General features: G+C 40.5%; 1 protein-coding gene across 1 annotated transcript in view; it reads right to left on the bottom strand.

The window, feature by feature from the left end:
• Positions 1-6225: 6225 nt before the first annotated feature.
• Positions 6226-26413, bottom strand: part of shisa8b (shisa family member 8b) — a 42448-nt gene continuing 22260 nt past the window's right edge. Inside the window, exons 4-5 of the mRNA XM_049563445.1 lie at positions 12618-12731; positions 6226-7497 (exon numbers count right to left, since the gene is read on the bottom strand). Of these exons, the coding sequence (XP_049419402.1) occupies positions 6965-7497; positions 12618-12731 (647 nt within the window). The 3' untranslated portion in view covers positions 6226-6964. The remainder of the gene's footprint in view (positions 7498-12617; positions 12732-26413) is intronic.

Here is a 26413-nt window from a genome sequence, read left to right as displayed (position 1 = left end):
GCTGCTCACTGCAAATCAGATCTAACCTCACCACTCCTTGTTTTGCACAGCGTCCCATATATTGTGTAATCATACAATAGAAAGTATCAATGCTTTAGACAGCCTGTCGGCTTTCCAGTTGCTTTGTCCTACACTGCAGTTAATGTGTGTCACTGTGTTTTGCCACTAATGTAAAAACCCACTGCAATAATGTGACACACATTACAACAGGCCTACTTCATCCTCCTCTATTGCACAGTAGAAAATTGCACAGCTCATCTAATTTAGAACTTTCTATGCATGTTTCATGTTGCTAAAATCCTTAACATGAAATAATATATTCTATTAAAATCTGACAGCAATTATAATAGATACTTACAATGACTCGGTTCATACAGCCCTTATTCAAACGAAATATATAGGAAAATCCCTATTTACACAATATTCATAAATAAAGCAGAACACATGATTTTTCCAAAGATGTCTGCACTACATAAAACCTAAAAAATACCGTAATCAAAAAGATTGAATCGTAATGTACACAGATGTGAAACATTTATCAGAAATGGATGAAAAGAACATAGGGGTATCATCGTTGCATGATTTCATACCAAGAGAAAACATTGGAAGCACTTGTTCACGGCAAAGAACTAAAATTCTATTGCTCATAAAAACAGATGTTGTGTCTCTAAACCAGCAGATCTCAACGCTTTTAACACACAACGTCAAGCAAGGAGAGGAAATGATTCCTGCCCATGATCCTTTGCTGCATCGGTAATGTGAAAATAACTTTTGTGTTAACTCGTGTGAGATTTGTTTGAAAGATTTGGTTGAAAGAGTGACCAAAGCATCAGTCACAGTGCGCTTAATTTGATTTGCTAACCCTCGGATACATTTACTAGAACTTGTTAAAACACAGTGTAGAGAGTTAAAATCTATGACAGTATGTTTGTTTGTATCTGTTAGTGAATGAGAGAAATGGCCCCTGTCTTTGAGGAGACAGTGAGGTTGACTGTGTGGTTTGGGGGTCATGAGGGCAAATATGGAGTGCACTTTGTCACTGAGAGGCAGATTTTGGCAGTGGGATGGAAAACTGATGTTATTCCATTGTCATAACTCATGTTTTCAGATGTCACTGTGTTGTTATCTGGTGCCACCCAATGGCATTGTTTAAATATACAACTCCAAATACTCTGTGACAACTTTCCAAAAGAAAGCACTCTACAGTAAATGCTTTACCTGCAGCAGTTTATCCCTGGTTATTGAATCCTTATACCGCTGACAGTGTTAATACCCCGCTTTACTCACAGAAATACACAGGAAGTGAAGGTGGGGGTCCAATCCTCCAATGTGAAAAAAATAGGATTTATCAATGGGAGGCAAGCTGCAGAAGGTGTGTAGTTAATATTAGTTTTATGTCTGCATGTGGTGCACCATGGTTATGCACTGAAATTTACTTTTTAACGTAAGTCTGATTAAGGTGTGCTAATCTCTCTCTCTCTCTCTCTGTCTGTCTGTCATAATGGTTTAATACATATATATATATATACATATATATATATATATATATATATATATATATATATATATATATATATATATTAAACCATTATGGACACGTTTCCAAAGCTTAGAGCTACTTCAGAGTTTCTCCTTGGAATTAGAACCTTTTTCATGTTGTATGTTTTTTTTTTAAAGCGGTTATAATCTGTACTTTTCTAATAACAATGTAGCAAATCATTAGTGTAATGTGAGAGGGGTCACTTGAAGTGATGAACCCTACAGGGAATTATCGACAACCACAGACTGTATGATAGAAGTGGAAATAGCCTCCAGGTCTGAGAACTGAAGCCAATGTGGAAGTGGCGTGAACTCGCATTTTCTCTAATGGCCAGCAGGTGGCGACTCAACTGGTGGCAAAAAGAAGTATTATTGTATAGAAGTCTATGAGACAATGACCCTACTTCTCACTGGACTTATTACCTCAGTAAGCATTGTCCTGTTGAGTTTCTGGTCGCAGTCAGTAGTTTCAAGTTTTCTTCAATACAGCATGATTGAGTATTCAGTAAATTAAGGTCTCATTTAGAGTAAAATAGATAATCAAGCAGAGTGGGCTTTACGGCACGGCTACCTTGGGATTGACCACTATCTACTACCGTGGTGTCTTTCGGTTCTAAGTCAGATCCACCTGTCGCTCCTCTAAAGCTCCACCCTGCTCCAAATATGGTCACTTCTGGCTCCAAACAAAAAAAACAAGATGGTGACAGCAAAAAAAGCTCAAGACGTCAAAACAGTATTCCACAAACCAATCTGTCACATCACCGTGGCTGTGTTCGTGTCTTGTATGAAATCTCTGCACCCAACTCTCCATTTTCCCCTGAACTCTATGGACTATTCTAGCATCTTTCAGCTCATTCTTTAGGTTTTTGAACCAGCAACTTTACTGTTTTAGTTCACTGTCTCTCTAGGGCATTGTTTTCAGCTTCAGCAGTCAGATTTTTTTTCTCAAAGCAGCTCTAAGAACCCGCTGTACTTTACCTGTCCACCACCATAACCAAAAAGACAAAGTCAGTGACCAGCAAGTGAATATAGTGAAGCATTTAGAAACTAGATGGATATTTCCCTCAAAAGTTAGCAGAAACCAAACTGTAGCTAAAAGGAGATTGAATGTTGGATTTGAATCACACTGCCAGATTCAAAATGAGTATAGCTTTGAATCTTCTAAATGTGTAAACAGTTGCCTCTCGAGAAGGCAACATCTAGAAGTTTGGCATGTCATCATTTTTCTCAGCTTGTTTCTGCTGCCCCCACAAGTGGCCATAAAAGTAAATTACTGCATGCTTAGAAAGCATCTTGGAAGATAGTAACCTAATGGCGCATTTCCATCAGATCCAGGGACGAAGGGCGCTTTCTACTGACTTCCAAAGGATAGCAGGAGAAGCAGTAGCACACTGGGTAGTGGGAGTGTTGTAGCAAGCTTGGTGGAGGTTTTTTTTGGTGCATTGGCTTGTCTGTATTTGCGTTAGGTAGACTAGATTCAACTTTAGACAAATGAGTCAGTCCATTTTGATGCATCTGGCTCACGAAACTTGGACCAAGCTGTCAAACTAGGCAAAGTACTTCTAAAATACAACGAGACTTAGCAGCGGCATTTCCTGTTTCTTGCCTCAGATGTTCTCAGAAATACATTTTGGTTGGACTGTTTATACAAAATAACAGTTTATGAACAGGTCTAGCTAGAAGAGATCCAGGGACCACCCAACTAGCAGTGCATTTATCAGTCAAATGCAATCCATAATATGGTATGTCATCAGTGGAAAGCCCATCAAGCATGTCCCCAAGCGTCCTTGCTGCATCCGGTGGAAATGTAGCGTAACAATGTTCTCTTTTGTTGCCTTGAGAACGATGGTTGCTTTTAGATGTTGCACTTCCTTAATATACAGCATGATATAAAAGGATTTAGGGACGTTCAGCCTGCGGCTCAGACTTGCGCTGTTGTCTCTCAGGAAAACAGGACATTTGAAATTTAGTTTGATGTCTCAGACCCCATTATTTCCTGCATAACTTTGTGAGGCTGTACGTGATTGTGAAGTCTAAGGTAGCTCCTGTGTATCTGTGGGTGTGTATGTGTGTGTTAAAGCTGATACTAAAATTTGATTTGGCTAAATATGGCGAATTTATATGATGTCACTACTTTATGCAGGTAGTTTAGCCGCAAAGAGGGGTTCGGTCATTTAATGGCACTGTGTTATGTTGTGTGATTTGTCCATTAATTGTGTTTGGTCTCTATTCACCTGTACCTATCTTTTTGCTTGACTCTTTATTCAGCTGCTACAAAAGCACTTCTCACTTTAACCACAGAAAATGTGCTCTTTAAGCACATGTATTATTACCTTATGGAAGTATTTCTGGGAACATGAGCAATCATTGTTAACAGCTGACTTGACTGTGCAGTTCCTGAGGGTGTTGGAGCCATAAACTCTCACCAACAAGTCCAGTGGATGTGTTGCATTAACTGTTGCATGTTCAAAGCAGCAGCTCTGCACACTGTCCTTTGCTGTACAGGCTTCAGAGACAAGATGACAAATGTTTAACACTCTAGGCCTAGAAGTGCCTCAGCGAATCCCCCTGCAATGGTGCCCGGGGCTTGGAAATCGCACACAGGCATCCACACACGTCCACACACTCTGAGTTATGACCCAGACAGCTTAGTAGTGAGAGACCCAGATCCACAGTGACTTCTTTCCTTTTCACCCCCCGAGGAAAGAAAACAAGCGGCCATGTACATTTGTTTTTCTATTTTTCTCTTCTCTCTCCTCCCTTTCTCTTCTTTTCTAAAGAGTTCCAGCCTCTGGCTCTTCCACTGTCCCTCTCTCTCCTCCTCTCCCTCTCTCTAGATGGGATGGAGGCTGATGGGAGCTGACATGATGGTGGCATTGTCCTCACCGTTGAGTTAATGTGACCCCGGGGATGCTGTCCCTGTGTGCTTGGCCCGATGGTACAGAATGCAAAGCACTTCATTGTGGATAGAGGGTGGGAGAGGCCGAGGGGGGTGAGAAAGAAATGAGGAGAAAACAGTTGTGCATGGAGGTAGACTGAGAGATGCAAAATAGAAGAGGTGTTTTTACAAGAAGAACAGGAGGGACAAAGAACTGCAAAGAAAGACATCTACGGGGCCTGAAAATGACCTGAACTCTTTTACCTTGAGATGATTTGTAATTACACCTGAACTAAATTGTATATGATGTATAGGATACAATAAAAATGTCCAGCATATCTAAAAAAAAAAACATTAAAAAAACAAACAAAAAAATCTAACCCTAACCCAAATGTCAAATCAACCATTTGTGCTTAAAATAAGTTGGAATGTTACTGCCCCATACCACAAACTCCACAAACTCACCATAACAAGATGATTTAACAATTAAACAAACAAACAAACAAAAACTCCACATTATCACCTTGTGCAAAAACATCCCACTTACAGGAGTTATGAAGGACCCCAACTTCTTAACCACCACTGCAAAGCATTTTAGTCAAAATATCATCTTTTCATGTTTGTGCTAAAAAGCAAACGTACACTAAATATGATCTACTGCCAGCAGCCAGTTAACTTAGCTAGCATTAAGACTGGAATTAGGGGAAAGCAGCTAACCTAGATCTGTCCAGATGTAACAAAATCTGCCTACTAGTGCCTCTGAGGATCATAATGTTACAGACACTTAGAATTAGGGGTGGGGGAAAAAAATAAATCGATTTTTAGATGCATTGAGATTCTGACTTGAACGATGCGAGCACTGATTTGGAAAACTCATAATCGATTTTAATTTTGGAGTTTTGGTGAGTTTTAGTGGAGTTTGGGTGGCGTTTTCTTTGTAAATAATATTTAGTGTTGTAAATAATAGTATTTGTGGTTTTTTGAGAGCTTTTGAATTTTTTGTGCCGTGTTTTTGACGTGTTTTCACCATAGTTCGTAGTATTGCCATCGTTCATCGTTTTTGCAATAGTTCGTGTTTTTATAGTTCATAGATAGTTATAGTCAGTTATAGTTTTGTAAATACTGGAGGAGAAATATCAAGGAGGTCGACGAGGGGCAGGAGAGCCCTGTTGAGATTTGTGGATGAGGAGTGTAGTCATCTCAACCACAGTAAGTAAAAGGGTTTTTTTTATCCAGTGCATACAAACTGTATGCACTGGATACAGAATATGTATTCCCAGCTTTATTACAAAAATGTTTTTCAATATCTAGTGTAAATTTTCTTATTGGCTCGTTTTAGAATCGAGAATCGTCTTATAATCGAAATCGTTGCCCTTGGAATCGGAATTGAATCGAATCGTGAGGTGCCTAGAGATTCCCACCCCTACTTAGAATAACAATGTGAGCCTGTCAGTGGCAATGGGCAATTTCAAAATTTGTTGTTTTCATTAGTCACATACAGAAAAACATGGGAAAATAGGGTTCAGATCACAAAAAAGTTAGTCGTTAACATGTTATATCTTGTTTTTTTAAATTTTGTACAAAACCAAAGTGTAATAATGACTTGTTGTCGTTACGACAAGACTCCAGGAGGTTACTGCGCTCCCGAGTACTCATAACCTTTACTAGGCCAAGCCAACTGGCTGCTGAGAGGAGCTTCATATTTAGCGTACAGATATGACAGTGGTATCAATCTTTCCAACTCTTGGGAAGGAAAAAAAAACTATTCTTGAGAATAAAGAAAAAAGATTTTCAGTGTTCTTCCAAAATTTAAATTGAGTCGTTCCTGAGGTGAGGTCTAACTCCTGTAGGTGAACCACATACATGGATCTTAAAGGTTATAAACAACATTTACATTAAAGCAGCTGTTGACAACATTAGGAAGTTTTGCCTCTTGCTGCAGTATTTGTCAGCTGTGGAATGTTTTTAATAACCAAACCTGACCATGAACCAGGCTGTTGTTTTACAGCCACTTGTACTGATGACCAATTTTACCTAAACTTAACCAGAGCTACTTGGCCAACACAAACTGTTTGTTTCTGCTAAATCTGACAGGAAGTCAACATGTAAAACCGTTTCAAAGACAAAATCAAGCCCCCTGCTCTAAGAGCTGGCAAGATTTGTGTTGTCCTTTTCTCTCATCTCTATTCCTACAAGGCCTGTACAGCCACAATGAAACCACAAAAACTGAGGATCTGTGAAGGCTGTGTGACCTATAGGAACCTGAGAGTGATAGATTTCCTTTTAGGTACAGTCTAAATGTGATCCAAAACCATCGCTAGAGTCCAATTATAACCTTTACCTAATCTGTAAAGTGTGGTGGTTCTGCTACGCTCTTTTTCTCCTGAATCTCTCTGTTTCTGCTCATCAAATCACCCCTTTTTATCTCATTAATCTGAATGTGTCTTTCTGTTTAATGTCCCTCACTTGTTGGGCCAACTGTCCCAAAGTCTGGCATTTAGCTAACACCAAAGCTTTTTGTTTAACCACTCTCTGAGGCCTTGGTGCTCAGACAGTCACCTCAGTTGTACTGTGGGTGGAGTAGCTCTTCTGCCTGCTGTGGTGGTAATAGGAGGGTTGCCCCTGTACATGCTGCCCCTGCGCGGCCCCCCTTTCAGCTCCTCCGTACACCCCTACATAGGGCTGGCTAAAAAGATCCGGCATGTTCTCTATGCTCTGCTGCCTCCGGATCGAGTAGCCTTGTCTGCGGGTGGAGCTGTGCATTGAAGGGGCGGTGTGCCCCGGGGCGGATGCCTGCCTGTGGACGTGGCGGCTAGTTGGCTCCCAGGCTTTGAAGGCAGAGCTGGAGAGCAGCGGGTGCGTGGTGGTCTTGGGGAGGCGTGCATGCTCCAGGTGGCTGGAGGGGATGGAGATGGAGAGAGGGGCGTGGAGGTCATGGTGCGCCGACACAGGCTGGTGGATGTATGACTTCTCTTTGGGCTGTGGAGGCACAGGCTGGAAGGCTGGAGGTGCCACAGGTTGGTACTGGGAGAAGTCCATGAGTGGGAAGCTCTTGTAGTAGCTACGAGACGCACTGTGCGCTGTAACAAAGAAAGGGGTGGGTGAGAAAAGTTTATTACAATATGGTTATTTTTGTAGCTTTGGACATATATTTTTTTTTCATCTTAGGTGTTTTACAGACTGACTTCCTGGTTGAACTTTGACCTTCTGTACTTACTGTAGTTGTGCCTACACAGTTTTCCTGTGCAATGAGGGCTACAGACATTTAAGATATATAATTGAAATGATCTGGCAAAAACAGTTGTCCACCTGTCTGATCATCTGACTCGGCAAATGCTATCGTAACTGAGAGAAATGATTAACTTAAAATTAAAAAGTTGGAATTAAAGGAAATAATACTTTAATTTACTGTAGTGTGCTCTGTTTTCAACCTTTAACAATTAGGCCAGTACAGCATCCACATGCTATATTTGGCCTACTTAAACTTGTTTATACTTTAGAGTCATTTTCAATTTGTCACAGTCTGATGCAGTTCTGAGTCACATGCAGAAGTAGCCTAAAATGAGCTGTCAATGTGCAAACACAGAGTCTGTCATTGTAGGAACACTGATGACTGAATCACACTTAATCCATGATGCATTAATGTGAGGACCTCCCGGCTCCAACCTGTCAGCAATGTCATGTTTGTTTGCTCCACAAAGTATTTTAGAAACTTTTAAAGGGAGGCCATGCAACTTTTGAAACATGAAATTAGACATTCTTTCTCCTTGGGGATGAAAACTTAAATTGATAAGCAGTAAAACCTCAATTTAATACACTTACGGGTGTTGCCATTTAAGCCTCTGTCCTAGTCGCCAGAAGAAAATGTTGGCATTGTATGTTTCAGCAAACCAAGCATGTGTTACATTTTGGTTTCATATGTGGCATATCAATGTTTAAAGTGATGTAAGTTTACTTTATCTTTGGGAGGTGGAATGGATGGTGGATGCTATGTCACCAAGGCAAGATGCCTGCCAAGTTGGAGACTATTGTTTGAAACAAACAGACAACAATTTAGCGAGTCATTGCTGACTTTTTTTTTTAGGGAAATGTGGGTGTTTTAGTGACCCATCACTGTGTTTTGTATAAACGTGGGTGTTCTTTAGTGACCTGTTGCTGTGTTTCCAGTGGCTTTTTAGCCATCAAACCTGAGTGTTTTTGTGAAAACGTGGGACTTTTTTAGTGACCTGTGGCTATGTTTCCAGCAGCTTCTTAACCACCAAACCAGAGTGTTTTTCAGCAAAAACTTGGGTGTTCTTTACTTACCTGACGCTGTCTTTCCAGCGGCTTTTTAGCCAAAAATGGTATGGTTTTTAGTGAAACATCACTGTATTTCCACTGGGAATAATACTCCCCCAAAACTTTTGTTTATAACCAAGATGTTGCTGTGTTTCCAGCAAGGATAGTGCCATGAAATCAAGACGTTGCTGCATTTTCAAGCTAGGATTGTGCCACCAAAAGCGGGTATTTTAAGCTAAAACATGATCATATCCTAACCATAACCATAAGGTTTTTTTTTGCCTAAACCTAACCACACGCTAACCACAGTGTTATTACTGAAACATATGAAAACTTCAACATAATAACATACAAATGGAATGTATTCGTTGTTTGCAGAAATGTACAATGCCAACATTTACTCTGGTGATTGGGTTGCAGCGTCACTCGATCTGGTATGAACAATAGCTTATGGTGCCTAATGTTAGCTAATGTTAGCTAACTTTTGTGAGTTACTGCCGGTTTACTAACATTGGTGAGCCAGTTTTCTGAATTTATGACTCTTCTCCACTTATGCTACCGTTACACTTTGTTTTAGCAGGTAACATTATACCATAAATATCACTTGTTGCTATTAAAAAAGTTTCTTACTTTAAATGCTAACAAGAAACACTAAAACAGTTCACCTTTTGATCAAAAGTGAAAAGAGAGACGAGTTAGGAGGAAAACTAGAGGGCCAGCAAGGAGGTGAAAATTTAAAGGAAGACGCCTAAAAGAAGGATGCAGTGTTATGACAGAACAGAAAACAAGTTAAATGGCAAAATAATGAGGAAGTATAATAGCAGTGTCTAGTTGGAAGGGTCAGTGTGACCCATCAGCAGCCAAAGAGGTTACTTTTTCTCCCATTACATATAAATTGGACTTTCTTGTTGAGAAAATATGAAATGCTAAATGAGTGGAAAGATAACATAGAAAGAATCAGGGGAGGAAGAAGGATGGTCAGGATGAGGGGGGTGGTTTGAAGAAGATCAAAGGGGAAAGCTGGTGATTTAAGTATTTCCAATTGGTGCATGCCCTTAGGGTGAACACTCGCGGTATTTCTCTTATGTTGGGCTTGAGAGGGCAGAAGTCACGGAGAGCAATGAGGAGGGAGGAACTGAGGAGTGAAATGGAGATGATGGAAGTAAAGGTATGTGTGTCAGGAAGTGGGGACATAGCAGTGAAGGTTTATAAATACCCTCGCCCTGAGTCCGGAGTGTGCGTGTGCATGCGTGTGTGTGTTATGGGCTAGCATGAATGTCACAGAGAATTATTTAAATAAACTAAAAACTGAGGTCATCGCCGCCAGCTTCTTGACTACATGAACAGTAACCTTGGCTCTGTGTGTGTGTGTGTGTGTGTGTGTTTTCATCATTTTTGCCCGAAAGTCGAAGTCCACTAACAGCAGCTGTTTGTTTTCATCTATGTTTAAAATGCTGAGATTTCTTACCAGTTGATTTTATTTTAAAAATAGTTGATAAATGATGAAAAATTGATACTAATCAAAACTGTGAAAAGAAAACGTTCATATGAAGTTATATAACATTTGAATGCTTCCTACTGTACCTCACAGTTTGGAGGGTCATGTCTTTTTAAATCGTTTTTTCCACTGACTGGGACATGTTTTTTTTAACCTCAGTTTTTTAAAGGATGCATGTAGCCATATATTATATATTCAAGACCCTTTAAGTGACCTCTGGTTTATAACGAGTTAACTGGAAGCAATAAAAAGCTACCTGGAGAGGGCGGGTACAACCAAGCTAACACCAATTAGCTGGCAAACTAAAAGTCTGTAGGCTAGAAGCCTACGCTGTTACTGGGCATCTCTCAATTATGCTTAAAAATGACTTTCATGCTCAGTCAACCCTTCATGGGTAATAAAGGTTAAAACAATCTATCTTGACAAGCAGTGATTTGCCTTTGGCTCACTTGTATAGGGTTGTTTTGGTCTAATGGAATACCTGGGGTTGGATGTGGCTCTATATGCTAGTACACCCACTGCTATTCAAGGACAACAACATGTGTGTTTGACCTTTATAGCCATTAAATGTTTTGTACAATTACCTGATAAAAAACCCTACAGCCTATTTCCCAGGCTGTAGCAGCTTTGCAGTTACATCACAGTTCACTTACAAAACCACATCTGAAGGCATGTTAGCTTTGCTCTGTATCCCAGTTCACACTCAATAGTTTACTCAATAGTGAGTTGTGAATAGGGATTTCAGACAATCATGAACCCTCATTATGGTGAGGCCTTAACTGCTGTAGTGCTGCATAACATTTGACTCATCTGTTGAGTGAAGCTTAGCATTGTGAGTTTTGATAATCTTTGGTAACTGAGCTACCCATTGCTACCACGGAAGACAAAGGTGCTATTCTCTTCCTGTTTTGGTTATTTAGTGGTCGCACTTCTTTTTTTAATGGAAGATCTTACCCGGTGGCAGACAGAATTGCATAATGATGGTGAGGCTTATAAGGAACAAGTCTAAATGTCGATAGTGTCATTATTCTATGGTGGTTACATTGTGCAGTCAACATTTGCTTTATAACAATAAGCTAAAGCTAAAAACTCATGACCATTTCAATAAGATTAAGTCACTCTGACTGTATGTGGTCAGTTTTCACCTAACAGATCACCAATTAAGGATTTTTTATTCACATTTACTTCATACATTAGTTGATATTCGACCAAATCAGCCAGATTCCAGTTGCATAGAAAGTGGGGGGTAAGTCTCTGGAGCCTATCCCAGCTGACAGTGGGCGAGAGGCAGGGTACACCCTGGACAGGTCGCCAGACTATCGCAGGGCTGACACATAGAAACAGACAACCATTCACACTCACATTCACACCTACGGACAATTTAGAGTCACCAATTAACCTGCATGTCTTTGGACTGTGGGAGGAAGCCGGAGTACCTGGAGAAAACCCATGCTGACACAGGGAGAACATGCAAACTCCGCACAGAAGGGCTCCCGCACCCAGGATCGAACCAGGAACCCTCTTGCTGTGAGGCAACAGTGCTAACCACCATAACACCGTGCCGCCTATGTACCGACATAGTGGGTTTATTTTGAAAGAGACTGTATGCAAATGTTAAAGTTCCTGTGAAAACGGAAACATATTTTGAAAGAAGACAATGTATGTAACAGGCAGAACACGGTGTCCCAAAACGTCAACAATCAAAGCAATTAGGGTACCTTGCATGTCATATGTGGACATGGAAACCAAACGTCAATATGTGACGAGGTCGGAGTGAGAATGTGTTGTATTTTACACCTACTACTCACATTTTCATGATTGAAAGCTGGTTGAAAATTGAAAAGTATCCCTTTAAGTTTAGGTTTTTTTTTTACTGTAGTTAAAATCAAAGTGAGAAAATTCACCAGTCACATAGTTTTCATCATGTTTTCCTCAGTAGTTTCTTCTCGCCTCAAAGCTCCAGTGCTGCTCCCAGAGGTTGTGTTACATGAAATACATGTATTATAGAGCTTGGTCCTTCGCAATGACCTCTGCTGCCTGTTTAGCCTCTGCTAAAATATTGTTGCACAATGATCCTAGCTGTAATAAGATCACAGTGTTGTTGGTCATTAAAACAAAGGTTTCAGTGACATAACTGATCAGACAGCTCTCGAGGCCTCTCTGTTGGCTGTGAGGAGCTGGAGAGTAAGTCTGCTGTAATCAATCAATCACTCAATCACATTTAGAGACAATTTCATTATCCAACAGCACAGTGGCAGACAGAAACAGCGTGTGCTTCTCTATAAGATCAGCTCTCGGTTTGCCAAGAGGCAAAGAGACCTTCGTCAGTTGACAGCTCCTGTACTGCCAACCTACTGTACTCTAAAGGTTACTGTGTCGGTTGGAGTCAGCATCATTTTGTGTGTGCTTGTGTGTCCAACTTACCCACAGCTTTGAGGGAGGTATATTTGTTGAGTCCCACTGTGCTGGGGTTGCTGTGCGGGTGTGGAAGCCCTTGTCCAAACGGCCCGTAAGCAGAGTTATTCAGCTGGTACTGTTCTGGTAAGACACAAGCAAAGAAAGGCAGAGTCAGCTGGCGATGATCACAATAGGCACAAAGAGCGTGTGTCCTGTCACGTATACACTTTATGTTTTTTTCAACCACTACCACAACCTTTCTTAGTGTTTTTAAGATGACATAATCACACTGTAGTTGCCAGATGCAGAATAAATTTATGAAATGCTGGTACTGAATCATGGCTGGATTAACCCTTTAGGTAGCCCTGGAGCATTAATGTGCTGAGGGACCCTGCTTACAGTTCTTCCAATGTGTACAGTCTGTGAGCACCATGTCACCTTTAAGTACCAAACATGCACAGCAGACCTCATATGGCAGCTTCATTATAATTTGCCTGAAGCCCCAGATCTAACCAGTACTTCCATAGTATGTTATAATACTGCCTGCCCAACGCTTGATGTGTGCCAGTTGATTGGTAATAATTTGATTATCCACATTGATTTGGGAATATGAAACATGTGAGCACAATATAAACAGAAATACCAGAGAGGTGAAGCCCCTCCCTTGTCAGTGGACCACCGTGGCACTTCATTTCGACAAAAATATTCGTAGTTAAACTTGTAATTGTAGGATTTCATGGCATCTCGGAGAAAAATTGGACATGTGCCAAGCGTGTAAGCAAAATATGGTGGCTGATGCAAAAACCATTTCCATTTCCAGTTGCCTGGTCAGGAATCCAGCATTGCACTGGACAATCAGATCTTCATTGAATGAATGCGTTGAAATTGTATAAAGAATGAAAAAAGCGAGCTTGAAAAAGAACCTCAATCCCTGTATACTTTCTTAATTTCACATACCCACCCAATTTCTGTTGAAGTGGGTGCAGATTATTGTGTGCAAGCCCCTAAACTTGTTTTGAGCATACTTAGAGCAGGCCTCTGACACACCAAGCTGATAGTTGATAGATAATATTTGTTCCCAAAAGAAAAAAACTTTTCCCCACAAGATTATAATTTGTTCCTACAAGACAATAACTTGTTCCCACAAGATTATAACTTGTTCCCGCAAGATGATAACTTGTTCCCACAAGATCATAACTTGTTCTCACAAGATAATAACTTGTTCACACAAGATAATTAACTAGCTCCCACAAGATAGTTAACATGTTCCCACAAGATAATATTTGTTCCCAAAAGAAAAAAACTTTTCCTCACAAGATAATCATTTGTTCTTACAACACAATAACTTGCTCCCACAAGATTATAATTTGTTCCCGCAAAAATGAACTTGTTCCCACAAGATTATAATTTGTTCCCGCAAGACGTTAACTTGTTCCCACAAGATAATAACTGGATCCCTCTAGATTATATCTTGTTCCCACAAGATTATAACTTGTTCCCACAAGATAATAATTTGTTCCCACAAAATAATAACTTATTTCAACAAGATAATAATTTGTTCCTACAAGATAATAATCTGTTCCCACAAGATCATAACTTGTTCCTGCAAGATGATAACTTGTTCCCACAAGATCATAACTTGTTCTCACAAGATAATAACTTGTTCCCACAAGATAGTTAACATGTTCCCACAAGATAATATTTGTTCCCAAAAGAAAAAAAACTTTTCCCCACAAGATTATAATTTGTTCCTACAAGACAATAACTTGTTCCCACAAGATTATAACGTGTTCCCGCAAGACGATAACTTGTTCCCACAAGATGATAACTGGTTCCCGCTAGATTATATCTTGTTCCCACAAGATAATAACTAGCTCCTACAAGATAATAACTTTTCCCACAGGATAATTAACTTGCTCCCGCAAGACGATAACTTGTTCCCACAAGATAATAACTGGTCCCCGCTAGATTATATCTTGTTCCCACAAGATTATAACTTGTTCCCACAAGATAATAACTAGCTCCTACAAGATAATAACTTTTCCCACAGGATGATTAACTTGTTCCCACAAGATAATAATTTGTTCCCACAAAATAATAACTTATTTCAACAAGATAATAATTTGTTCCTACAAGATAATAACTTTTCCCACAGGATAATTAACCTGCTCCCACAAGATAATAATTTGTTCCTACAAGATAGTAATTTGTTCCCACAAGATCAGAACTTGTTCCCGCAAGATGATAACTTGTTCCCACAAGATCATAACTTGTTCTCACAAGATAATAACTTGTTCCCACAAGATAATTAACTAGCTCCCACAAGATCATTAACATGTTCCCACAAGATAATATTTGTTCCCAAAAGAAAAAAACTTTCCCTCACAAGATAATCATTTGTTCCTACAAGACAATAACTTGCTCCCACAAGATAATAATTTGTTCCCACAAGATAATAACTTGTTCCTCCATGATAATAACTTTTCCCCACAAGTTCATAACTTGTTCTCACAAGATCATAACTTGTTCTCACAAGATAATAACTTGTTCCCACAAGATAATTAACTAGCTCCCACAAGATAATTAACATGTTCCCACAAGATAATAATTTGTTTCCACAAGATAATAACTTTTCCCCACAAGATCAGAACTTGTTCTCACATTATAAGTTTAGTTTAGTTTATTTACTTTATTAATCCCCCTTAGGGGAAATTCAATGTTTTCACTCTTGTTTGTCAATTACACACAGGTCCGAAAGACACACACATGCACAAACAGGACCTATACATGCACAAAGTGGAGAGATGTCAGAGTGAGGGCGCTGCCCTTGGTGAGGTGCCCGAGCGGTTGGGGGGTTTGGTGCCTTGCTCAAGGGCACCTCAGCAGTGCCCAGGAGGTGAACTGGCACCTCTCCAGCCACCAGTCCACGCTCCATATTTTGGAGACATGGTGACATTAGGTGAAAGAGTTTGATCACTTGGCCTTTCTCATGCTTAGAAGTCAGCTTGTTGTGTCATGGCCCTAAAGCACATCACTGGTTGTACTAGGAATCTCTCAGGTGGGAATTTTAACTGTGGAATGTCACATAAATACTGGGTTAACAAAAATAGCGTGGTTTAAAATGCGTTAAAGCATAAGGCAGTGGAACCCAACCCTGACGGCCAGCCAGTCCCATGCTAAATGAAGTGAGGTTAATGAACAATGGAACAAAGTGGCTGAGAGAGTGAAGCCCAGGCTATTAGCATTAATGAAGTCCACTGATGCAGCCAGCGCACTTGATGTCAGCCTCAGGGATGGATGGGCACACATGTAACGCTCACGAATGTCCACACTGACACATACACACACACACACACACACACACACACACACAGACAACATGCTTTATAAGGACATTTAGGTGAGAGTAACAAAATCAGTAGTAAACAGCATTATTGTTTTAGCATCTTCACAGTTTAAAACTTGTGTTTGTGTGTGTGTCAGTGCTTCTTTGTGTGTTTAATTTTCAGTAAAGCACATTGATATGCTCGCCAATCTGATTTGCCATGCATAAGTCGTCTATTTGTGTATTAGTGTGTGTGTGTGTGTAGCACTGGGAATACCACAGCATCAGAGATATACGATGTCATCACATCTGTGACTTTCAGTCTTTAAAAAAAAGACGTGTACACGGCACAACTTCTGAATACTAATGCACACAAGAAAGAGACACGTTGAGTGAGAGAGTCATATGTGGTTTAGATCATGCAGAGAGACAGAGCTGGTGAACGAGAGGAACGTGCAGGATGGCAGGATGTTCTGTGGCATAAATTAGAAAATTATGCTGAAACCAGAGGGGTGGAGAAATGTCAGGAGTTAGTCTTTACATTAACAACACTTGCACTTACAACGCTGAGCCTCTACCTTAATCACTGTTCTCGCACACACACACACGCGCACGCACACACTCAAGGCATAATACAAGATGTGAAACATCCTCTTAGCTAATCAGCTTAAACTACAGCGTACAGGACATTGATAATTGTGTGTGTGTGTGTGTGTGTGTGTGTGTGCGCGCGCGTTCAGGCACAGGAAAATCATCCAGTGTAATTCAGTGGTGCTGACCTCTCAGCATGTGCCAGATTAGCGGATTATGAGAAAAAAGCCCTTTTTATACTGTCATCATCATCACTACCACTATCTTCATCACCATCATCATCATCGTCTACTTCCTTCTCATCATCATCCTCATCATCTATTGTTCCACACGATGTCGGAGCAACAATAAATGAGTGACAGATTAAGGCACACTGGTGCTAACTGGTTGTCATGAGAAGCTCAGATCTCTGCGTACTGCACTCAGCATCAGATAGTACTGGTGTAAATGCTTTTCACATTTAATAACTTCACTTAATCACTGGTGGAAAGATGACTCGTTGTCCTTATTTTTATATTTTATTTAACTTGCGTTGACAGATTTTTACATCTCCTTCACGTGTTTTTCCCAGGCTTGTATCACGTCCTGTTTTTGGTGTCTAATTTTTGATATTGCTGACAAACTATGGTCATCCTTTATCAAGAGATTAGCCATATAATGTCTGTAATAATAATTTCTGTAGGCTAACATGTAAATTAGCTGTACTAAGCTCCTGCAGAACATCTTTAACAGAATTTAAATAGAGCTTTGGAGAAATAAGAACTAAAGACTTTGCTGAGCAGGGTTGGAGCCAGACATTGTGAACATTCAGGGCTCACCCCACACCTAAGCGGGTCCAGGAGTTTGCCCTCATGCGGGAAGATTTTTTTCCCATTTACAGCAGCTATATGATCTATTTTTCAACGCTTAAAAATCAGCACATCATTTGGCAAAAACATGATAGTGTCATATGCATACAGTCTCCAACTGTCTTCATCATTCTGAAACCAACACAACAGATGTTGATGATGACTAATTTCTGCTCCTACCACCTAAAAGGAAGCAAAAATTGTCTGATGTTACTATTTTTGCCCCGTGAACATACACTCGCCCACGCAGAAATACAAACAAGACCAATTAATGAGTCCATTTGCTTGGCCAAACCCTCTTTTCATGTACAAGGTTTCAGTGATTGTATAATGGAGTAAAAATGTAAGTGTGTGTGTATGTGTGTGTGCAAGCCAAATACATAAAACAGGAGCTGAAGGAATTAGGAAAGGTTCTGGTTCGGGGTTGTGGATGTTAAAACTCCAGCATGGTTGCACATATTAATTTCTCCATTAAGCACCACGAAGTGAACGTCTGGCTTCGGGATCTTTTAAGCACAGAACAAGAGGGCAGGAACGCTGCTTAATGAGTTATGTAATATCTTCTCTCTCAGTGGGAATTGCAGGCAGCGGTCGATTTAGGTGTACGGCGGCGAAGATCAGCCTTTCTTTGTATCATCTGTCTGAACAATTCAGGAGTGTGGAAACAGGCTGACAGATCTGAGGGATGGAGAGAACGTCTCGGTCCAGAGTGGAGGTGGACCCAAGTGTGTGTGTGTGTTACTCTGGCATATCACCAGTAGTTGAAGAAGTACTCAAATCCTTTACTTAAATAAAAGTAAAAATACCACAGTGTAAAAAACTCTGTTGCAAGTAAAAGTTCTGCATTCAAGTCAAAGTAATACCAGTACACTGTACTTACAGTATCCAAAGTAAAGTAGCCTACTCGCTGTGGAAGATGACTCCACTCAGAGTGTTAAATTATGGAGCCTTCAAGGTCCCAAAAGATTTCTTCTTTTTAAATCTTAGGCATGCAAGATAATAATAGAGAGAGAAAGAGGGACTGTTCTCTCTCTCTCAATCCACTTTTATACTCTGTGTCCAAGATGGTGGCGGGCATACAAACATGAGGAAGTACAATTTGTTGTTCAAGTAGCAGCCCAAGAGTTTTGTGCCATCCGGCGGATTTGACTTGGAAAGGAGCAGGTAGATCTCGGTGCTGGTACAATGACAGGAAGTTTAACATAGTTCATTTACACATACTACCCACATAGTCAGAGTCAAAGCTGGTTGAAAAGTATATTAATTAAGGCCTTTATTGAGACAGGCCTTGAATTCCTTTCACACAAAACTTGCTCTGCAAACATCAGGAAGTACAATCAGATTGTTTATTTAAACCAGTATCAATATTACTTGTATAAAAATTAGGCTTCAGATAATATATCAGTTATGAATTGATCTGAGGATGAATGAATAAGTTACAGGGTAATCGAGGGATGGACACATACTTTGAGGTAGCTACACACTGCTACTCGTTGATGCTCTCTAAAGGTGGCCAATTTTCTTTATAAGAGGTAGAAATAAAAAAGTAAAAAATGAGAAAAGCAAAATAGAACATTTTTCTCATGTGGTAATGGCAGAACTATTGGCTACTTTATGTTTTCCTTTCAAAAAAGACAAAACTTAATAATACATAATAAAGAAATGTTATGCAGACATGAAATATTCTCTGATTAGCAGGGTTGTATTCTGTTCTGGATATTTTGTCTTCCCAGCTCATCTGGAAGTAGTTAACGGAGTTTTAGCTGAAGCACTAATGATTTAGCTTCATTTTTAGGTCAGCAACTTAAGGAGAGTTTTTAAGAGGAGTTAAAGGACTTTTTGATGTGATGGGATTCCCTTTCTCTCTCTCTCTCTCTCTCTCTCTCTCTCACACTCACACACACAGACACACACAAGTGCACACACACCTATACCGTCTCTCTGCTGTTTGCATTGATGTGCTATTGTGAGTGCTCATGACCGTGAAACACAAAGACAAGCAGTGAGGTCAACCTTCGTTTCTCCGTACCGTGTGTGTTTTGTGCATCTCTGAGTGTGTGTTTGTGTGTGAAACCATACATAAAAGGAATCTTAAGCGCCATGGGGAAAGTGAAAAAGGAGAGAGTGCATTGCGTGGCGTCTGTCATCACCGAGATGAAATATGAACGTCCCCATGTGTCACTGTGCGAGAAAGCGACGGTACGCATAAGCAGACTTAAGTGCAGAGAATAAAGCGAGAGAGCGAGAGCGTGTTCCACGTCTGTCATCAGTGAGATCACATGTGAAAGTCTGTGTGCATCATCGTTTACTGCAGCAGAGTCAGAGGAGACAAACAAACCTCTCCCACCCCTACATACTTTTTAATCTTCGCTCTGTGCGATCTGCTGAGTTGATCGTACAAATGCCTTTTGTCAGAATAATCAACATGACACGAGCAGGGGAGCAAAGATTCAAACTGAGATCATTAATTTACAACAATAAGTAGTTTGCCTCTCATGACCCCGGGGGAAGAGTTGAAAGTGCAGGGAAACATTTTAGAAGAGAGGAGTGCTCAAAAAGTAACTCGTCTGACAGCTGGGTTTAAAAAAAAAAAAAAAAAGTGAGAGAAGAAAAGGTGAAATTTGTGTTACGGAGAGTGACTTGTTACTGGGTCATGCTACTTCTGCAGTCGTCTTTGATAAATAGGTCATCGCTTTTTGCTTCAAGCTTTCTCTCTGCAATGAGTCATGTTTGTTGGAGACTTTTAGGCCAAATATTTGCCTCCTATCTTCAGTTCACATTAGCTGCTGATGGTTCATGTAAATCTAAAAAAACAACAACAACCCTCTGACTTAAATGATTTCGAACTTTTTGACATTACTATCCGTTAAAGGCACAGTAAAACAAAAGTTGGAGCGTCTTTGACATGAAGTGATGCAGGAATGAGTACTAAAACCTGGAAATGAGTTAGCATTTTACCACTCAGTTCCCTTGTCTTTAAGTCAGTGGTTTTTTGAACAAGGTTTTGGTTAGACGCCTAAAATAAGGTCTGTGGTTAAAACAAGCTGAAGAAACTTTTATGAAGTTATGTGACTGTGGTGTTGTTCGTTCATAGCCTAACATTAGCTTTTTACTTCTAGTGATTGCATTTAGACTTCAAAAATCATAAAAGTGGTGTTAATTTGTGAAGATTATCTAAACAAAACATCTTAGTATCATAAAATGTTGTTTGCCATAGAGCTTATTTTACGCAATGGGGAAATCTATTGGATTTTTGACAAGGGAACCAGAGTGGCGCTAACTTCCGTGATGGCCTACAGAAAGGCTAACACATACAGTACTCAATGCAGAATAGACACGTGCCTCGTCACGCAGCTGGCCTTTGTAGCATAGTGTCAATATTCGGCGCTCCTAATACAAAGAATTTAATATTTAATTTTGTTGATCTGTTCACGACATCTATTGCACATGTGTCTGTCTGTTGTTTCTACCATTTTTTTTCCTTGTTAAAGTTTTTTTAGGGAGTTTTTCCTTATCTGCTGTGAGGGTCCAAATGACAGAGGGTTGTCGTCAGTGCTTAATTTGAGCCGGAACATGCTGGAACGCATACCAGGATCTTTTCAGAAAAGGCCCCAGTGCGTTCCGGAACTAATTTGCATGGGTCTAGAACTTTTCACATCTAAAAACTACATACAGTATTGGCTGATGTCATTAATGTTGCAAGGTGGAATACCGTAGTACTGCGGTGCCTCACGTGCCACTACTGTGGGATAAGTTCAAAGTCCAATCGCAAGAGGGTGAGTGTCCAATGCGCCGTCCAATAACGGTGACGTTGGTCAATAACGGCGCACACTGGCCACCTGGCACTCAATATGCTGCTGTAGTGGTTTGTTTTCCAGACATGTGAGTATCTTTGAGCAGTGAAAGTTATTAGTTATTTCTTTTTACTTGTCGGCAGTGATTTGTTTTCCACAGAGCTCTACGTGCGAGCATTTTACTCGCATTTGCGACTAAAAATAGTATTGTGCGAGCAAAATAAATCATTCAGCACACTGTGTGAGTAGAGATTTCAATCAGCAGCAGAAACGAAAGGCAAATCCTGCTGGTTGTGGGACAGACAGGAATACGGCGGTCAAACAGCCTACGGTGGCTCTGCGGCGCAAGATAACGGCTTACCGGTGACGGAGAAGTCTGACTCCAGGTTCAGTAGCCTAATTTCCTCTTTCGTTGGCGTCATGACTGCCCAGTAGTACCTGGACAACCGAGCCGTGGCGGCAGACAGGTATGTGGCATGTCAGAGGAGAAACGAGCCGTTCACATTTCTCTCTTTGTGGCAGGTAATGGCCCACAAACCTCACTGCACTTTGGGGACTGTTCTTTACTTACGGAGGGACTGTTCTCGGAGGTGGGTGGCTGGTTGATTTTTATTTTATTTATTTATTTTATTTCAATCCCCCCTATGTTAATCACGTATTGATGCTGTTTTTGAAGTATGAATAAGTCAATAAGTAATTTATTCCATTGAAATATCAGTGATGATTTATAGAAAAGTGATTTATCTTTTCATAAATGACAAAAGGCACATCTGCCTCATTTTTGCTGTGGTATCCTGATACTACTCAGAACCGTGATACTTTCACTGGTATCGTACCGTGGGTCCCAATTTTGGTACCGTGACAACACTAGATGTCACAACCATTCCATTCAGAGTTGCACAGTGAGGCGGCTTGGGTGCCGCTTGAAAAAGTGTTCCCCCACTTTTGGGAGTGGGGGAACACTGCTCTCTCAGAGGCCCAAAGTGTTCCCCCACTTTTGGGAGTGGGGGAACACTGCTCTCTCAGAAGCCCAAAGTGTTCCCCTACTTCTAATTTTACAAATTAAGCACTGGTTGTCGTATGCTGTAAAATTCTGTGAGGCAAATTGTGATTTATGATATTGGGCTTCATAAATAAAATTGAATTGAATTGAACTGAATAAATATGCTCGCCCCAGGAAAAAATGCTTTTCTTCTTGACGAGATGAGGTGGAGCTGTCCCTGCAACAGCACTTGTTACTGTCTTCCATGTGTCACTGATGTTTTTCTGTGCTGGTAGGCATTCTTCTTCTTTTGACGTTAAATGACAGACTCAAACACTTGTAGGCAAATATGCTGCCCCAACAGGTCTGGTAGAGTTGCAACAAGTACTGTCATGTAGTCAGAATTTCGGCATCAACTTGATACAGAAGTATCGGTTTTAGTGACTTCCCTAATCCAGATTAGTTAAGGCTGCAGCAGTAAAATCCCAAAGGAGTGTATTGAATGAAGCAACAGTGTTTTTTATTGCTTATGCATTAAACTTTTCATTTGTAAAAAGATGATTTCATAATCTCTTTTCAAAACTTACACAATCTGGCTTCAAAGTCAAGGCACAGAGAGAATAACAACAGGCCAACACTTGCATCCAATCAGTTGAAATGTGTTTAATTATTGTGTGTAAAGAGCATTACTTTTTCCAAAGGCCTCGGCCTGCCATCTTGTCTACAATGGAAAAACCAATACTGTTCATCTGTTTTCTGCCCAGGCAATCTATGTAGTGTTCCACTTTGCTCTGTGGCTCAATTGGGGAGCATTTTGCATTACATTTTGTGTTTGTATAGTCATTGTTTGTGCCAGCTTCAATTCACAGTCTCTGCATTTTAAAAATAAAGCATGAAGATTCCTGCAACTGATGTCACTGAGGGAGATGATTCATGATGCAAAGCGCTGACGTGTCGACCTCCAAATGTCAGCCTTTGAGTTTTCTTAAAACTGTGCTATGACCAAAAACAATACATGTGTGTGGACTGCTTTCAGGTGACGTGTTACACAACAGTCTTCAAGCAAAGTTATGACTTCAAATATAACTTTTCTCCTCCTAATGTATAGCTGTCATATTGAGATTGGATGTGATACAATGAGGAGTTTTGTTTTGTTTAATTGGCACAAAGCAGCCTGCTGGACAAAGTTTTTTGCCATCTGTTTTTATTGATCGCAAACAGCCAGTGGACATTTTCCTCCTCTCGGAAGAAGGGGGCGTAATGTGCATAAATATGGAACTCATTAGCATCAATAGATATCATCATCACCACTGATTTCTCTGCCAAGTCCTCTGCTGTTCGCTATACTGTCACTTCACATTTAGAAGTGGGCTCACTCATGTTCCACGCCCATATTTACTTACTTATAGTTCTTTTTTTTTCCCCTTAAATCAACATGTTTTGCTACATCCTGGCTTCTTTACAAGACTTCACCATGTCCTTAAAGAACATGCAGTAGCTTTAGGACGTCTGGCCCCCCAGGAGGTGCTGGATGATCATGTCAATCCCCGAGCAGTCGGTGGTGATCAGCGGGAGGAGATTTAATATTTTCCAGTATGCCGACGACTTAAACCTTTTCAAGGGCAGCAACAGGAGGAACGACAGGTGTGAGTTTAGACAAAAGAGAGAAAACAGGAATCAGGAAAACATGGTAGGAGTTACTGAAAAGCCTACATGTAGTAATTATTTAAGAGCTTCAGAGCTCTGCATTTAGGGGACAGACATGTTCGATATATTGGCCTTACACCAAACGACTTTTTAAGGAATCTCACGGTCGCGGACAAACTTCCAATGTTAGAATAAAAAAATAAGAGTTTTATTTCAGTTAGTGTGCACTCCCATTATAACTAATATTTGGTGTAAAGTGCGGGCTGTCGTAAGTCAGTCATTTTCTTGTCTTGACATTGCAAAAAATAAAACACCTTTAATAGGCCTTTTAGGTTTTTAGTCTTGGCTCATGCAAATTCTGAAGTTCAATGACATGAACATTGTCAACAACCAATAGCTGCGCTCTCTTCAGCACCAAACAGGAAGCAGCAAACCGAGTAGATAGTAAACATGGAGGGGACTCCAGGGACACACAACAACGTGAACCAGCCTCAGGCAGAAACTGGTGAAACTGTGGAGTGAACAAGAGTCCGCATTTAATCTGGCGTGTATCTCATCCAACATCTTAAGTTTTGAAATGGTTTGCCTCTTATTCCCAGTCTCCTCCCACTAAAATAAAGCAGCTAACCTAGTGGTGACTTGAGGTGACAAAATCCAAAACGTTTCAAAAAAGTTTCTTTGCAATACAGTTTATCTTTATGGGTTATATTGGTGCAGAATTGACACCTTTTATTTTATGTTTCTTGAGTTATGTGGTTTTGCAGAAACATAACAAATTCTTAATGTGTCATATTTCTTAAAGGGAGTCTGGCGTAACATCTTGCACCAGGAACAGGATGGTAAATAATCTCAAAAAGAATCTAGTTGAAGTTTTGCAAATGGTGATCCTACAAGATTATGAGATCCTGAACGTGCCAGGTGAGCATCTCCATTGGAATGGATAGGTGCAAACTTAGCATCTGGTATCATTATAAATCTCTGCACTGCACATGCTGTGTGTGCGTTTTATTTTGACCAGCAGGTGGTCGCTGGTCATGCAGCCATAACACAAGATTGATTTTCTTTTTAACGGTGCATGACAAGCAGCTAACTTCAACATGCTTATAATCAGCCAGCAGAGATCATGTTAGCTACTGAGATCAACTGATACGTGCCCATTAATATTGATGATTTGATAACTGCAGGGCCATGATGTTCTGCAGTATCTGAGTGTTACAGACCAGCCACTTAGGTTACACTGTGAACTGGGTTGCTTTAACTCCCCTAGTCGGTAACTTGATAGATTTCTTGTGCATGCACTTTGTCTCTTCTTACACAGGCAACAAGTCACTCAAGAGATGAGACAATAGGGCTGCTGCAGGTGTGGCACATTTGCCTGACAAACATCTGTTTTCCTCTTTTTTCAGTGTTCGTTCTAGCTTGTGAATCTGATGCCCTTTTCAAGTGGATATGATCAATGAAACGCGTCCACTACATGCAGTACGTCACCACATGTCATTAGCAGTGTGTGAAATTATACAGAGCAAGAGATGAGAGATGGACTCAGCAGGGGGCCTCTTATATCAAACCCTCCGCCCCTCTCCCTTCCTTTGAAACACACACCCATGCATACTCACATGTTCACATGCAGGCGCACAAAAATGCATACTAATCCACGTGCACAGTCCGTTGCTCTTTAGTAAACAACAGTCCAGGTATTCAAAAATATGATGACACTCACTTGTAGCTGGAGAGTGGTATGCACCTGCTCAAAATCCACGTTACATGTACATGCAAGCTGCTGCATCTGCATGTTTAGAAGATGTATGGAAAATGGCACATGCTGCCTGTAGGGTTGCAGCCTGCTTACATTAACATACTAATTAAACTGTGTGTGTAGTGCACCAGTGTTGCACGTGCAACAAGCATGTGTTCTACTTACAGAGGAAGCTGCGCTATTGTTCAATCTCTCACTCCGTCCTACCAAACTAAGTCTCACCAGCCAGTGCCAACAGTGTGTAACAGACATAACATTTAAAACACTCTTTGCATTGTTCTGCATTGAATCTGTGTCACTCCTGCCAAACCAACTTGATCAGAGCAGACTGTTCTTGGTAAATGCTGAAAAAGTATGAGACTGTAAAAATCATGGACGAAGCTTCCGTGACATCATGCATTGGTTTATGAACCCCCATTTTGAAGCCTTGAGTTTGGCATTACTGCTGTTGCCATCTTAGTTTTTTCGGGGCAGGAGTGACCATATTTGGGTGGGGGGGGTAGATCTGACTGAGAAGCTGACGACACTATTGGCAGACAGCCTGTTACTCAAAGTGGCCCGTTCTTCATTATGCGTAACTTTAAGCCTTAATAGAATATAAATGGGTGAGTTATATCAAAACTTAAGGGAGCAAACCGTTTTCGTACCAGGCTGTAAATATGTTTATTTCTTCTGTAAAGTTGGGCATTGTTTTGCATCTCTCTCTCTGTAGTGTTTATGGACCTTTTTTGGTTGTTTTGTCTGATTGCAGTTCCTTTATATCTCCTTGTGGCGTTTTTGAATCTCTTTCTGGTCAGTATGTGTTGCAGTAATTTGAGTGACATTTTGCAGATGAAGCCCAGGGCACCCCTGAGACTTTGTGCCCCTGGGCTTGTGCCTG

This window comes from Epinephelus fuscoguttatus, linkage group LG20 (assembly GCF_011397635.1).
Source record: "Epinephelus fuscoguttatus linkage group LG20, E.fuscoguttatus.final_Chr_v1".
Classification (NCBI taxonomy): Eukaryota; Metazoa; Chordata; class Actinopteri; order Perciformes; family Serranidae; genus Epinephelus; species Epinephelus fuscoguttatus.
The sequence above is the reverse complement of the archived record's forward strand: the minus strand, read 5'-3'. Positions and strand labels throughout refer to the sequence as shown.